Source organism: Columba livia, chromosome 2, assembly GCF_036013475.1.
Source record: "Columba livia isolate bColLiv1 breed racing homer chromosome 2, bColLiv1.pat.W.v2, whole genome shotgun sequence".
NCBI lineage: Eukaryota > Metazoa > Chordata > Aves > Columbiformes > Columbidae > Columba > Columba livia.
Window position 1 is genome coordinate 3,646,776 of NC_088603.1, and position 14,428 is coordinate 3,661,203.

The 14,428-nt window shown below is 49.7% G+C and overlaps 2 protein-coding genes across 21 annotated transcripts in view; one reads left to right on the forward strand and one right to left on the reverse strand.

The window, feature by feature from the left end:
* OBSCN (obscurin, cytoskeletal calmodulin and titin-interacting RhoGEF) overlaps nucleotides 1–6,281 on the forward strand; it is a 201,708-nt gene extending 195,427 nt beyond the window's left edge. For all 20 annotated transcript variants that reach the window (XM_065050238.1, XM_065050239.1, XM_065050230.1 and 17 more), the window contains 5 exons: nucleotides 730–969; nucleotides 1,634–1,857; nucleotides 2,303–2,378; nucleotides 2,868–3,017; nucleotides 3,154–6,281. In XM_065050238.1, coding sequence (XP_064906310.1) covers nucleotides 730–969; nucleotides 1,634–1,857; nucleotides 2,303–2,378; nucleotides 2,868–3,017; nucleotides 3,154–3,331 — 868 coding nt within the window. In that variant the 3' untranslated portion in view covers nucleotides 3,332–6,281. The remainder of the gene's footprint in view (nucleotides 1–729; nucleotides 970–1,633; nucleotides 1,858–2,302; nucleotides 2,379–2,867; nucleotides 3,018–3,153) is intronic.
* Nucleotides 6,282–10,473: 4,192 nt separating this feature from the next.
* LOC102083443 (5-beta-cholestane-3-alpha,7-alpha-diol 12-alpha-hydroxylase) lies at nucleotides 10,474–13,076 on the reverse strand. The gene has a single exon (XM_005510619.4). The coding sequence runs from the start codon at nucleotides 12,236–12,238 to the stop codon at nucleotides 10,547–10,549; it is 1,692 nt and encodes a 563-aa protein (XP_005510676.3). The 5' UTR covers nucleotides 12,239–13,076; the 3' UTR covers nucleotides 10,474–10,546.
* Between the last annotated feature and the right edge of the window lie 1,352 nt (nucleotides 13,077–14,428).

Below are 14,428 nucleotides of genomic sequence, written 5' to 3' on the forward strand. Positions count from 1 at the left end.
GGGGTAGTCCTCTTCGTTGAGAGAGGATAAGCCATTTTCTCCCTCCAGAGGAGATCAGCTCTCAATCTTGCAATTTAAATTGACTGTAATTTAGAGACACAGGAGGATCTGCAAACTGTATCAATAGATGCAGTATTGGAGCTGTTAGAGAGGGGCCAGAGGAGGCCACAAAAATGACCAGAGGAGTGGAATACCTCTGCTGGGAGGACAGGCTGAGAGAGTTGGGGTGTTCAGCTGGAGAAGAGAAGCTCCAGTGAGACCTTATTGCAGCCTTTCTGTACTTAAAAGGGGCCGATAAGAAAGATGGGGACAGACTTTTTAGCAGGGCCTGTTGCGATAGAACAAGGGCTGATGGTTTTAAACTAAAGGAGGGAGATTCAGGCCAAACATGAGGAAGAAATTTGTTACACTGAAGGTGGTGAGAGCCTGGCCCAGGTTGGCCAGAGAGGTGGTGGATGAACCATCCCTGGAGACATCCCAGGCCAGGCTGGACGGGGCTCTGAGCAACCTGAGCTGGTGAAGATGTCCCTGCTCATGGCAGGGGTGGCACGGGATGAGCTTTGAAGGTCCCTTGCAACCCAAACTGTTCTGTGATTCTATGAGTAACTCCACATTTGGCATGGATGACAAACACACCATGGGATCCTGGTGGTTTTAAGGAACTGAAGCTCCTGGCTCTTCCAGGAGCAGCAGAGAAGCTTATCTTGCCTTTGTGTTCCTTTGTACCAGAGGGCGTTTCAGCATCGTCCGACAGTGCAGGGAAAAAGTAAGCGGCAAGACTTTAGCTGCTAAAATTATCCCTTACTGGCAAGAGGACAAGCAGACTGTGCTCCTGGAGTACCACGTCCTGAGGAAGCTTCATCACACGAACATCGCTCAGCTGAAGGGAGCCTATGTCAGCCCACGGCACTTAGTGTTGATCCAGGAGATGTGCGTGGGACCAGAACTACTCCACTCTTTGGCATTGCGGTAATAACAAGTGGAGGGGAGGGTTTTCCAGCCAGGGCTGGTGTATGAAGCAAATACCTATTGCTTTCTCCTCTCAGATCACGTTATTTCTCTCCATCTGTTCCAGTGTGCTGCCATTGCACAATGGATTTGTGATGCATTTGCACTGCAACTTCTTGTGACACAAAAAGTACTTAAGTTCCCTACAAGATTGGGGTAGGGGACAATTCAGGGCCACCCAGTTGAGAAGTTGAAAGCAGTTTAAAGTAATTGATATGAAACCCCTTCTCTGCTAACAAGGAGATTACTCTGGCTCAAGAAGCCACATTTCTCCTCCACATCATTTCCCACAGTGGCAGAAAGTGGAGCTGCTGAAATCCTCTGATGGAAGGAGGGGGAATGGTGGGCATCAAATCTGCATTTTGATTTCTGCACAACCACAGCTTTCCCCGACGTGCAGCTCTCCAGCTTCCTCAACTGCTTGCATCTGTAAACCTGACTCACAGTCTGGACCAGCCTTTCCCTATACAATATATTTGCTAAATGAGTAGAGTTGTTTAGTCTTCTTGAGTCTCAAGGGCCTCGTGGGACTAGACATGCAGGGCAGGACAGTGGTAGGTGCAGAATGGTGGTCTTAGGAATGCAGATAGGACACCCCTGGTTTCTATCCCCTTCTGTCTACCAGGACATCATACTCAGAAGTGGAAGTCCGCGATTACCTGTGGCAGATCCTCAGTGCCATCGAGTACCTCCACACACACAGCGTCCTGCACTTGGATCTCAGATCCGAAAACATCATCATCACCGAGCCCAACCTGCTGAAACTCCTGGATTTTGGCAACGCGCAGTTCTACACACAAGACAAAGTTATTACCATGGACAAGTGCACGGACTATGTTGAAACCATGGGTGAGTACAGAGTTCAGTCACAGTAACCTTGGCCTTGTACCTAATCTGTGGTAAACAGAGACAGAGCCATGGGTCAAGGCAGCAGTTGGCCCCAGTAAGCAAAGCCTCCCAGGTGCTGCCCTCCAGCAACAGTGTGAGTTTGCTGGAGCAGGTACTGGTGGCAACCGTCCCACCTGTATATCACAGAGGACAAAGCCAGGGGTCATGGCCAATGGCGCTCTGGCTGGCATCCACGTGTCCAGGGCTTGGGGTGTAGTATTACTGCCATTTGGCTTGATGTTTGCAGTCATCGCCCATGAGGGTGTTTCACCTCAATCGGCTCCCTGGATTAGAAGCTTATTCTTCTTTGCTTTTGGGAAGGTAGCAAAGCATAAAAGTACCCACTGTTCTTGTGCTGCTTTCTGCTTTGGAGGGGAGCTTGGCTCACTCTGGTTTGCTTTTCCAGCTCCAGAGCTGCTGACAGAGCAAGGAGCCCTCCCGCAGACCGATATCTGGTCCATTGGAATCACAGCCTTCATCATGTAAGTCCATTTGTCCTTCCCTGCCCCATGAGCAGCTTTAAAAGTGCAATTTCATGGTCATCAACCAGGGGAGATGCATTGGCTCGGAGAGTTAAACCCCAGTTGTGCCCCCTCTCCCTGACAATGCTGCAGAAGTCTGTGTGATGGAGGGTGTGAAGCTGGCTGCACCACACAAGGATGCCCAGCCCCAGCCATGTCCCCAAGCAGAGTAAGGACACCGCTTTACAACACAGCAGCTACTGGTGTTTCTCACTCAACCTCATCTAAAAAGACCCAACTTTAGTGAGAAAATTCAAATTACGCCAAGTGGAAAAGCAGGCAAAGTCATGAAATGCACTGAAGAACAGCGGCCTTCGGGATTTTGTTTTTCCATATGATGTTTCTGTGCGTCATCACGACCCTTCTTTCACTGCTGGGTGGAAATTTGTGGGAGAAGGAGCATCTTGAGCAATGCCTTTCATGGTGACCAGTTCTCTTATTTTGGGGCAGGTTGAGTGCCAACTACCCCGTCAGCTCCGACGCACCCTGCGAGTTTCTGCGAATGACCAGGAAGGGGAAGGTGAAGCTCACAAAGTGCTATGCAGGTCTCTCCGGAGGAGCGGTGTGGTTTCTCCAGAGCACACTGTGTGCAAATCCCTGGTAAGATGGTGTCTGCTCTCCCAAAATCACATTTGGTGCAGGTCCTGACTACTGTCCCACCTTTCTCTCCATTTGCAAGGAGCCTCCTCACCCAGGATGGATCCCCAACTGACCTTCTCACCTGTTTCTGCCCTAGGGGAAGGCCATCAGCCTCGGAGTGCCTTCAGAGCCCATGGCTCCAGGAGACAGGCTTGGACAACAGGCAGCAAGCACTGGTTACCTTCCCTACCACCAAACTGAGGAATTTCCTCACCGAACGGGAAAAGAAAAGGGGCCTGCTGTGCTCCAAGTATGGCCTCATGATCGCACAGTGATGTGGGTGTCACGACAGACGCGAATTGTCTCCCTCTCCTCTTCTGCACTTAGTTTTTGGCACCAAAGGGTCCTGCCAAGTTGCTGTGCATCAGCTGAGCTGGGGTAGCTGCTCTTCGTGAATGCCATTTAGTATAACTGAGCAAACTAATCCATATTATGCACATTGCCACAAGGTAAGAAGAGAAATAAAGACCTAACATGGCTCAGCTGCCTGACGGTAACTTGACAGTACGTGTGTCCCTTGGCTACATGCTTCCTAGAATAACCAGGAGAGATTTGTGTAGCCGTTTCTGAATGGGACTCGCTGTCAACCCCAAGAAGCTTTGAAAATCCTTCCCTGAGGTCAGAAGGACTCCATGCATGCAAATCCTGGGCACTGATTTCTGCCCCTGGCCCTGGGACATGATAACCAGACACACTTGGAGATATTACTGCACTGGTCATCCCACAGCAACCACCACAGAAAGGTCTGAGTGACTGGTGGGTTTCCCACCTGCCTCCAATCCAAAACAATTCAATCACGGGTTATGATGAGGAAATAGAGAAGAGTGAAGCACTTTTTCAGGGTGATGTTTGACAGCAATGTCTCTTCAGGCTTTGGATGTAGAAGTCCAACTAGATAAAGCCTTGAGCAACCTGGCCCAAGTGAATTGCTGACCTTGCTTTGAGCAGAAGGTTTGTCTAGAGACCTCCTGACCTCCCTCCCAACCTAACTTGTCCTGTTATCTCGTGTCTTTGCCAAGTGCCAGGCACAAGGCTGGAGTGGTGGGACTCTGCTGGCATCATTGGTAGCCAGGTTCAGCACGCTGCTTACCTGGCCAAATTCTCCACCACCCCAGTGGGGCTTCACCTGAGATTAAACACGGGGCTAGAGCAGAGCTCCTCTAGCTGTGGAGGAACAAGAGGCTGCAAAGGAAGGAGGTATGTGGTATCTGTGTGACAGTGGTACCACAGAGGAGATGTTAACCAGGACTTTTTGAGTCTCCTTCTCTGGAGACATTCAAAACCCGCCTGGACACGATCCTGTGCAGTCTACTCCAGGTGAACCTGCTTTAGCAGGTGGGTTGGACTGGATGATCTCCAGAGATCACTTCAAACCTCAACCATCCTGTGTGATTCTCTGTGAGGACTCTCTTTCCTGCCCAAATGACAAGAAACAAGAGCCAGTCTCCATCAAAGCAGCCTCGTAGCTCAACCCTATAGCAAAGTGTCTTTCCAGTTACTGATTAATTGCACATCTTCCACATCCTACTCCTGCAAGAGGCCACAGTTTGCTTGGCTTTGAGAAGAGTTAGTGTTCTCCCTGGGGTCCAGGTTGACCTTCCACATGCTGGTCTACTTGAGCACACCAGCTCCTGCTCTCTCAGCTCTGTGGCTCCAAGGAGGGTCACCAGCTTCTCCATAGGACCTGCATTGTCATGTCTGCAGAGCTGACCGACCTCCTCAAAGGTTTCAGGCTTTGAAAACACCACAGAACTTGTTTTTGGGGGCAGGTATTTGAAGTCTCCCATTAGACCTGGATGACAGACTTACTCATCGCTTAAGATCTTGCAGTAACTCCTCACCTGTCTGACTGTATCTGCCTCAATCATCTTAAAAATGTGTTAAAAAACAAATATACAGAAACAACTCTTGAAGAAACCAACCCATGACTCGGTGTATGGGCATATCTGGGATAGATGTTCCCTATGGCCAGGATGCCGGCACATTCGAGACGGTCAGGCGGTGGTGTGAGGGGTTCATTGCAGCTTTGCTTTGCTCCTCATATAAACCAGTCCCCCATCCTGCCTGACATCACTGCATTGGCATCCCGCCTGCCACAGGGCGTTTCTGTACATGCTGTGACCTGCTGGGAATAACTTGGCCACCAGACAGTAAAGGCAGCAAAGGCAACAGTGATCATGACAGTGTCACATGTGGATGTTGTGCCACTAAGAGAATTAATTCACTTTGAAGCTGGGCTGCTCTTCTCTGGGAAGCACATCTGCCAGATGTGGCAGCAGCGTCACCGGCAAATCTTGTGTGTTTTAATTCTTCACAAAAAAACTGAACTTTCTTGTTCCTCTTTCTCCTTCAAAATCTGCTTTCCTTCACAGTGGGTGGTGTTATCTGTATCATTGCTTTGTACTTATAACCTCAGTGTTCCTTTGAGTTTCTCTGAAGTGAATGATCAATGTATTGGTCCTGTTGAGTTTTTTCAATTGTCCTTACAAGCAGTAGTAAGCAGATGCTTTCTCAGAGCCGTGTCTGGCTGTGTTTAGAGGAACAAGGATGGGAAATCAGTTTCTAATGCATTACAGTTCAGTACTAGAAGTGATCTTGTTTGATCACATCTTTTCCAACATATTTAACCCATATTGTTCCAGACTTGAAGAGTGCAACCTCATGGCTTCTTGCCTTGCACAGTTGAGAGCAGGAATTGTAACTGAGAGCAGAGAAGCAGGCGCTGACTCAGTAGAGTGTAAAGCTTTGAAAATCAAAGTAATATTGTCTTCCCTACACTCTACAGAAAAGATAAAGAAGGTTTTAGGGCCAGGCTTCATGCTCAGTTCTCTTGGGGAATAGAAGAGCTACACACAACAGACACTGCGATGAGGTCTGACCCTCAGTAAACTTTTCAAGACCCTGGATTCCTCCTGATTTAAATTCTTTTGCAAATCCAATATGGTTTATTTTTGCACAGGCTGGTTCTTTACTCTTGCTGGTACACTTTGGAATGGAAAGCTCAGTGCCAGGGGACAACCCATCAAAGCATAAAAGTTAATTGCAGATTAACTCATTAGGAGCTTTCATACTCATCCAGATACGACTCAAATTAAGTGATTTTTATTTGCTTCTCATAACTGCATGCATTTGAGCATGTCTGAAGTCTTTTATTAATAAGACTCAACACTGTTTGGTTAAATAAACCATTCTGACAAGGAAGTAAAGCCAGATATTTCTGCTTAATCATTGTCATTGGTTTTATATCCCTTTCTCAAGCCCAATTTGTTCGTGCAGTACCCATCCCTCACCCCTCCAGTCTGACCTGAGGTCCCTACAAGTGATATCCACAAACACACACTGTGTGTTAGCAGTGAACAACCTTCATGCAAACCATCCACTCAAAAAATGCCCTTGCTGGAGCCCTGGAGAGGGGACATCACTCGGCCACGATGACACTGTGACTCTGACCTGCCCAACTATCCCAAGGCATTCCTGGAGCTTGCGAAGATCAAACTATTGGCCAGGATGTGGGAAGAGCTCCAGTTTAATTCTTGGTAGCAGAGCAAAGAAATTAACCCCCAAAAAAGAGGTGAGAGCTGTAGATGGAACATGGAAGTTATGTAAAGATGCTGGAGTTGTTAATGGGAATATAAACTATCACAGTCAAGCCTTGTGCTGTTGCAGGTAGTTTTTGTTTTCCTTGGCTCTGCCACAGCTGCTTGATAATTTCTGCCTGAATTTCCTCCACCCCAACATCTGGGCTAATGCCCAGTCTGGCAATATGGGACAGTATGCCCTTGAGTTGCAGTTACAACACAAACCCATCCTTTGCAGAACAAGCAATCTGGCTTTGACACTGGACACATGTAAAAATGTTTGAGTTTTATTCCTCAGTCGTACATAATCTCCAAAGTCCAAGGTTAGTGTCAGCATTGTAATCAATACACAGGTTATAATCTGCAGAGGTAAGGCTGTGATTTAACTTCTGTAAGGACTGATGGTGTCAGAGTCTTCATTACTGAAAGAAAACAAAACAACACAGCAAAAACAACAACAACAAAACAGAGCTTGTAGGACAAATTTGAATCATGCACTGGATCAAATTGATAAAACAGATGTCTGGGGGCTAAGAAGGTCACAGTGGCTGTAGCATGTAAGGGATTGAAGTGGTTTTCTCACGGCTCACTTCGGTTTTCCAGCCCCTTCCCATCACCCCACCCCACCCCTACAGCCTCCTTGAGCCTTTGCAGACGATGGGGTCTAAATTTGGAAGGGGTGGCACTTTCCAGCAGATATTCTTCTGGGAACACCATTGGCCTGAGGGGCTTGAGGAGGAGGTGGAGGACCATCAACATATCAGGAGCTCAGCCCCACCAAGAGTCAGACCCTGCACCCCAGCCAGCCGTCCCCTCACAGGACAACAGATCTGTTCCCAAAGTCCATAATGTGGGGTTTTGTGCAAGGATTTGGGTTACGGGAGATGGTTTGGTGTGGCGGGAGATCCTGACTCAGCCGTATGTACCCATGATCCAGCTGTGTTAAGGTCAGGATGAATCCAGACATTCACAGAATCCCAGAATGTCAGGGGTTGGAAGGGCCCTGGAAAGCTCATCCAGTGCAATCCCCCCATGGAGCAGGAACACCCAGATGAGGTTACACAGGAAGGTGTCCAGGTGGGTTGGAATGTCTGCACAGAAGGAGACTCCACAACCCCCTGGGCAGCCTGGGCCAGGCTCTGCCACCCTCACCGGGAACAAGTTTCTTCTCATGTTTAAATGGAACCTCCTGTGTTCCAGTTTGTACCCATTACCCCTTGTCCTATCATTGGTTGTCACCGAGAAGAGCCTGGCTCCATCCTCCTGACATTCCCCTTTCCATACTGATCCCTGTGAATGAGTCACCCCTCAGTCTCCTCTTGTCCAGCTCCAGAGCCCCAGCTCCCTCAGCCTTTCCTCACACGGGAGATGCTCCACTCCCTTCAGCATCTTGGTGGCTGCGCTGGACTCTCTCCAGCAGTTCCCTGTCCTGCTGGAGCTGAGGGGCCACAACTGGACACAATATTCCAGGTGTGGTCTCCCCAGGGCAGAGCAGAGGGGCAGGAGAACCTCTCTGGACCTACTGACCACCCCCTTCTAACCCACCCCAGGTACCATTGGCTTCCTGGCCACAAGGGCCCAGTGCTGGCTCATGGTCATCACACACAAACAGCTTTTTTTATCCCCAGAAACTGTCCACAAGACACAGGGTTTGAATGCAGAATCTCCTGCAGCCCTGGGAGGGCAGGTGACCACAAGCATTCCTAACTCAGATACATGGAAGGGGTGCTGTAGGTTATCAGTGATGTTTGTAGCTCCCTTCTCCTCCCACTGAGACTGGCAAGATCTGTCCTTTACTTAAATGTGAAATGTGAAGAGCTGTTGGTATGTCCTTGCTCAGAACATCCCACCTCTGCTCTCTTTGGGGATCTCATCAGATACAAGAAGAGGACTATAGACAAAACAGTTTGGAAACCTCAAGGAAATTCTTACATCTCTGGAGAGGATATCTGTTGTTCTTTGACCACGCAGGGGTTTACGACAAGCTGATCCCATCTTGTCACTGATGCTTCACGAGGAAAATAAAGGTGTCAGTGAGAAGCTGATAACAAAATAATGCTGTCCCCATGCTGGTGTGAAGCTGAGCTCACCTCCAGACCCCCAGGACACTTCACCCAGCTCATCTGCCCTGATCTTTGCTGCACACCCACTTGCACGCACGGGCCCTCTGCCTCACGGTCTTGAATTTAAGGAAAGGAGTTTAATAAGACAATAGGACCGACTGTGCTGATCAGGTGCAGGCTGTGACTAGACAAGCTTATGGATCATCTGCCTATTTATAGACTCAGAATCAAAGAATTATAGAATAGTTTAGGTTGGAAAGAAACTTTAGCATCATCCAGTCCAACCACTGGCCCAATACTGCCAAGTGCATCACTGACCCATGTCCATGAGAACCTCATTTACACATCTTTTAAACCCCTCCAGGGATGGTGACTCCAGCACTGCCCTGGGCAGCCTGTTCCAATGCCCCACAGCCCTTTGGAGAAGAAATTGTTCCCAGATCCAACCTCAACCTCCCCTGGCGCAACTTGAGGCCGTGTCTTTGTGTCCCTGTCTCCCCTCAGCTCCTGTTCTCCAGCTGAACCCCCCAGGTCCCTCAGCCGCTCTCATCACACTTGTGCTCCAGCCCTTCACCAGCTTCGTTCCCTTCTCTCAACTCGCTCCAGCACCTCAAGGCCTTTCTTGTAATGAGGGGCCCAAAAGTGACCCCAGGATTCGAGGTTTGGCCTCCCCAGGTCCCAGCACAGGGACGGTCACTGCCCTGGGCCTGCTGGCCACACCAGTGCTGGTACCAGCCAGGATGCTGGTGGCCTCTTGGCCACCTGGGCACAGGCTGGCTCATGCTCAGCCATTGTCCATCGACACTCCCAGGTCCTTTTCCCCCAGACACTTTCCAGATGCTCTTCCCTGACCCTCCACTATTTACCTCCCCAAGTCACCTAAATCCTTCTGGTTCCTTCCCTAAGCATCTCACCAGAAGTCCTGTGCAATCCCAAAATGCTCTTCCCCTGCACCCCATCAGATGTCCCTGCCACGATGGAGAGATGGGACACAGCTTGATGCAAGCAAAATGTCAACTTTATTACAATTTCTAACATATTTTACACCTATCCTAAACATTGCGTCACACGTCACACGCTGATTAGTTTGTTGTTCTTGCTAGATACCTACTGATTAGCTAATGTTTGATTAGGCAGTTGCTATCTTGATTAATGCAATCTCCTTAGTGTAGCAGCAGCAGCAATTCCTTCTTGACAACCTTAGTAACTCGTAATTCTTATCTACACAAAGGTTTTCGCACATCCTGTCTAAGTACTCTTTCTGTTTTTCGTCACCAGGGTCTGCGACCAACAAGCTCCAGCACGTTTCCTTTTATCAGTTGATAAGTGCTGGGAGTTTTGCTGATGCCAACCAAATCCTGTCCCACACGTCCCCCCTCCCCTGTCAGCAATCCCCCTTAGTCCAGATGGTAATCCAGAGAGCTGCTCCCAACGACACATCTCAATGGATCTTATGCCAGAACCGTGGGGCTGATGGCTCTGCTGGGAGAACCCCGGGAGGGACCTGGACAAAATACTTGTTCCTTGGAAGTCCTTAAGTTGGGTTCCCACCTGGCAGTATGTCCCTGTGCTCCTCTGGGCTTGTGCAGATGGGTTTTGGATGAACTGACGGCCTCCTGGATGGGACTGGGAGCAGCCTAGCAGGGTACTGTTTGTCTCTGTGCTGCTTCGTGGGTGTGCAGATGAACTTTTATCACATAACCCAACACCACAGTAACTGGAGACGCAGAGCAGTGACACACGTTAAGGTGGTAGAGAGAAAAGCCACGATAACTGTTAAGCAAACAAGATCACATTAGCACATTTATTTCACAGATAACATCAGAAAACAACACAAGGACTTCCCAAATTAAAAGCGAAGCCGGTATCTGAACCGAACATCGCGAACAGGGTGCATCGTCCCGATTCCCCAGCGGCTGATGTCTATCGCTGGGATCTCCTCATCTCCATTGACCAGCTCCAGGTCATATCGACTCAGCATCAAGAACACGAACAGCTTCATTTCAGCAAGAGCAAAAAAACGCCCGGGACAGATGGATACTCCTGCTCCCCAGGGCATGTTGAAGTATTTCAGCCTTTTCCCGTTTTTGTAGAACTCCTTCTTGGTGCCGTCTGGGTTTACGAAGCGGTCGTACTTAAACTCGTGAGGCTCAGAGTGGATTTCTGGGTTCATCTGCACGGAGATGTGCGGGAACAGAGCCACCCTGTCTCCTTTGCGGAGAACATACTCTGTCCCGCTGCTGGTCTTAAGGTTGGTGTCCTGGAGGACAGCTCTGACCAGCAGCGGGGCTGCAACCAGCCTCAGGGTCTCCTCCAGAGCGCTGTCCAGAAGAGGGGTCTGGTTTAACATGTCCCTAGTGATGTTAATTGGTGGGCTCCCCGGTTTCAGTTCTTGGCCGCTCTCCCTTGAGACTTTATCCACCTCATCCTTCACAGCCTTCATGGCTTCTGGATGTTTCATTAGATACAAAAGGAGCCAGAAGGCAGTTGGGCCTGTATTGCCTTGGGATGCCCAGAGCATCATAAACATGAAACGATCCCGCATGTGCTCGGGGACACTGTTTTCTGCCAGAAACTGGTCTTGATCACTTATCCACCCACTGATGTTGTCCTTCTGCCAGGTCTTCTTCACAGACAGCATGCTCCAGAAGAACCTCTTAAGCCGCTCACCTTCTATTTTGTCCTTGCAAGGCAACACACCATAGGCCAGGTGAGGGAAGAGGCGGTCGTACTTCCGAAACTCATGGAACAGTTGGTTAGAGTGGATGCGGTCTTGCTCATTGGCTTTCTCCTTGTTATCTGCCCCTTGGTATGGCTCAGTGCCGTACAGAGCCAGGTACCCAGCTCTGAAGACGATGTTGTAGCAGTAGTGGAAGAGGTTGTCCTCTTGCCACACTCGCTTCTCCTCTCCTGAGCTCGGATTGAAAAACATCAGCTTCCCAAAGTTCTCCATGGTGGCTTGGATCATGACACTGAGTCCATCTCCCATCAGATGCTTCGTGCTCGATGCATGAATCATGCTATTGTTGCCTTCAAAGGTCTTGTAGCCAAAAACTCGCAGGACCAGCTTAGTCGCAGGAGTCCTAAAGTCTAGTTTAGCTCGTGATTCCTTCGCGATGGCTCCAAAGCAGAAGGGGTCCATCACAAAGGTGAAGTAATAACCCCCCATCAGCACCGTGAAAATATCCCCGTGTTTCCTCTGCATCTTTTTTAGAAACTCTGAACTGTCCTTTCTGAAATCCAGCGCATAACCCAGCCAGGGAACGGTACCTTTGTCCAGAGGTGGCTCATTAGGTCCACGCCTCCGAAATGCGCCCAGGAGGTAAAGCCCACCGAGCAGAGATGCTATCACGGTGAAGAGAAGAACCACCCCGAGTGCCATGGGAGCTCTGTGCCCGTCCAGGAGCTTGGACTGGAGCTGGGCAGGGACAGGAGAGGGCTTTTTATTCCCATCCAGCAGCTGATAAGCAGACGTGCAGCCGAGAACCTCTGCCCTCTTTGGCAGTGTTTGCTTTTCCCCTGTGGAGCACCACAGGTTCATCTCCCTTGATGAACAGACAGATTTTTAAGGTGGAAGGTCCAGTATGATCAAGGTGGAGTTACGGTTTTGCTGGGTCAGGCAGACGGGTTTTGATGTGTGCTCTCCAGCAATTTCAGCAAATTCCTTTTTCTACACTGCACAGAGTCCAGTTTTTGCAAAAGAGGGTTTAGAGAATTTCACTCACTGATTTCTACATTTAAGACCAGACTATGGACGCACACTGAACAAATGAAAGGAAGAGTGGATATTGGGAATACTACCGCAAACGAGCTCAGGACCGAGGGAAGGGGGTTACAGCTGAGCTCATTTGGTCCCAAAAGAGAAGAAAGGGAAAGGTCTCCAACATTCTGATGTTCTCCAACATTTTTATGTTCTCCAACACAGAGTGCCCCAAAAGTGCTTTGCCAATGAGCGGTGCAAGCACTGCTAATCTGTACAAGGGCAAAGCAAAGCAGGTTCAATTATTTTTATTTATTTATTTATTTATTTTTCCCAAGGCATCCCAGGAGGGGTTTAAAAAGCATTTAAACGAGGTTCTTAGGGACGTGGTTTAAGTGCTAGAGTTGGGTTATGGTTGGACTCGATGATTCTGAGAGTCTCTTCCAGCTGAAATGGTTCTATGATTCTCATGGGTGATGTGGGATTTAATCAGTTGCATTTGCTTTGCACCAGATGAGTCCAGAGTCTGCAAATGGCCAAGTCACCTCCTGGCTGGAGAGCAGTGGTGCCCAGAGGGACAACAGCATTTCCTTCTGTGCACATGAACACCCGATGGTCCGAGGCTGCAAACCAGTCATGTCCCCTCCAGCCAGTGGAGAAACCCCATCCCTGGAGACATCCCAGGCCAGGCTGGACAGGGCTCTGAGCAACCTGAGCTGGTGAAGATGTCCCTGCTCATGGCAGGGGTGGCATTGAATGAGCTTGGAAGGTCCCTTCAACCCAAACTATTCTGTGATTCTATGATTCTCTGCCCTCCCACTCTCACCCCTGGGGTTGGCATTTTTCCCCATTTTTCTTTCTTCTCAATCTCTCCAACTCCCCACTCTCTGGTCAGGGGTTGGGGACAACGCCAAGAACCCTGTGCCCCTGGGTGCTGCCACCCTGATCATAGAATCATAGTTTGGGCTGGAAAGGTCCTTCAAAGCGCCCCCAGTGCCACCCCTGCCATGAGCAGGGACATCTTCACCAGCTCAGGTTGCTCAGAGCCCCGTCCAGCCTGGCCTGGGATGTCTCCAGGGATGGTTCATCCAGCACCTCTCTGGCCAACCTGGGCCAGGCTCTCACCACCTTCATCTATGCAGCCACACACTGCACCATGTGCCCCATCTGCTGGTGTCTGGACCTCGCAGCATCCTCACGTAGGATAGAACGCGACATAAGATGGATAAAAAAAAGGGTTTAATAAGAAGATAAGTCAGGCTGACATGAGCAGGCACAGGACACGCTGCTTACACACAGCCAGCCCTTTTATAATCCTCTCCCTATTTTTTCCCCCCTTATTCCTCCCCAGCCCACCCTGATACTCACCCTGTATCCTCCAGCTTTGCCCTTCCCCTGAGCATCCCAGCATGAGTTTTCACACAACCACAGGATGCCAGGGGTTGGAAGGGACCTGGAAAGCTCATCCAGTGCAATCCCCCCATGGAGCAGGAACACCCAGATGAGGTTACACAGGAAGGTGTCCAGGCGGGTTGGAATGTCTGCAGAGAAGGAGACTCCACGACCTCCCTGGGCAGCCTGGGCCAGGCTCTGCCACCCTCACCGAGAGGAAGTTTCTCCTCAAGTTTAAGTGGAACCTCTTGTGTTCCAGTTTGAACCCACTACCCCTTGTCTTACCATTGGTTGTCACCGAGAAGAGCCTGGCTCCATCCTCCTGACACTCACCCTTTATATATCTGTAAACATGAATGAGTCCCCCCTCAGTGTCCTCTTGTCCAGCTCCAGAGCCCCAGCTCCCTCAGCCTTTCCTCACACGGGAGATGCTCCACTCCCTCCAGCATCTTTGTTGCCCTGCGCTGGACTCTCTCCAGCAGTTCCCTGTCCTGCTGGAACTGAGGGGCCACAACTGGACACAATACAATCCCTCCCCTGCATGGGATCGCAATCTTAATCTGAGTTTTTGCTTCCCAGCTGCTGTCCCCTTCCACATTCCCCCGGTGACCTGACCCGTGCAGTGAAGGACACATCACA

Excerpts from the sequence above, each read along its gene's own strand:
- LOC102083443 (XM_005510619.4), bottom strand. The coding sequence starts at position 12,238 with ATGAACCTGTGGTGCTCCACAGGGGAAAAGCAAACACTGCCAAAGAGG.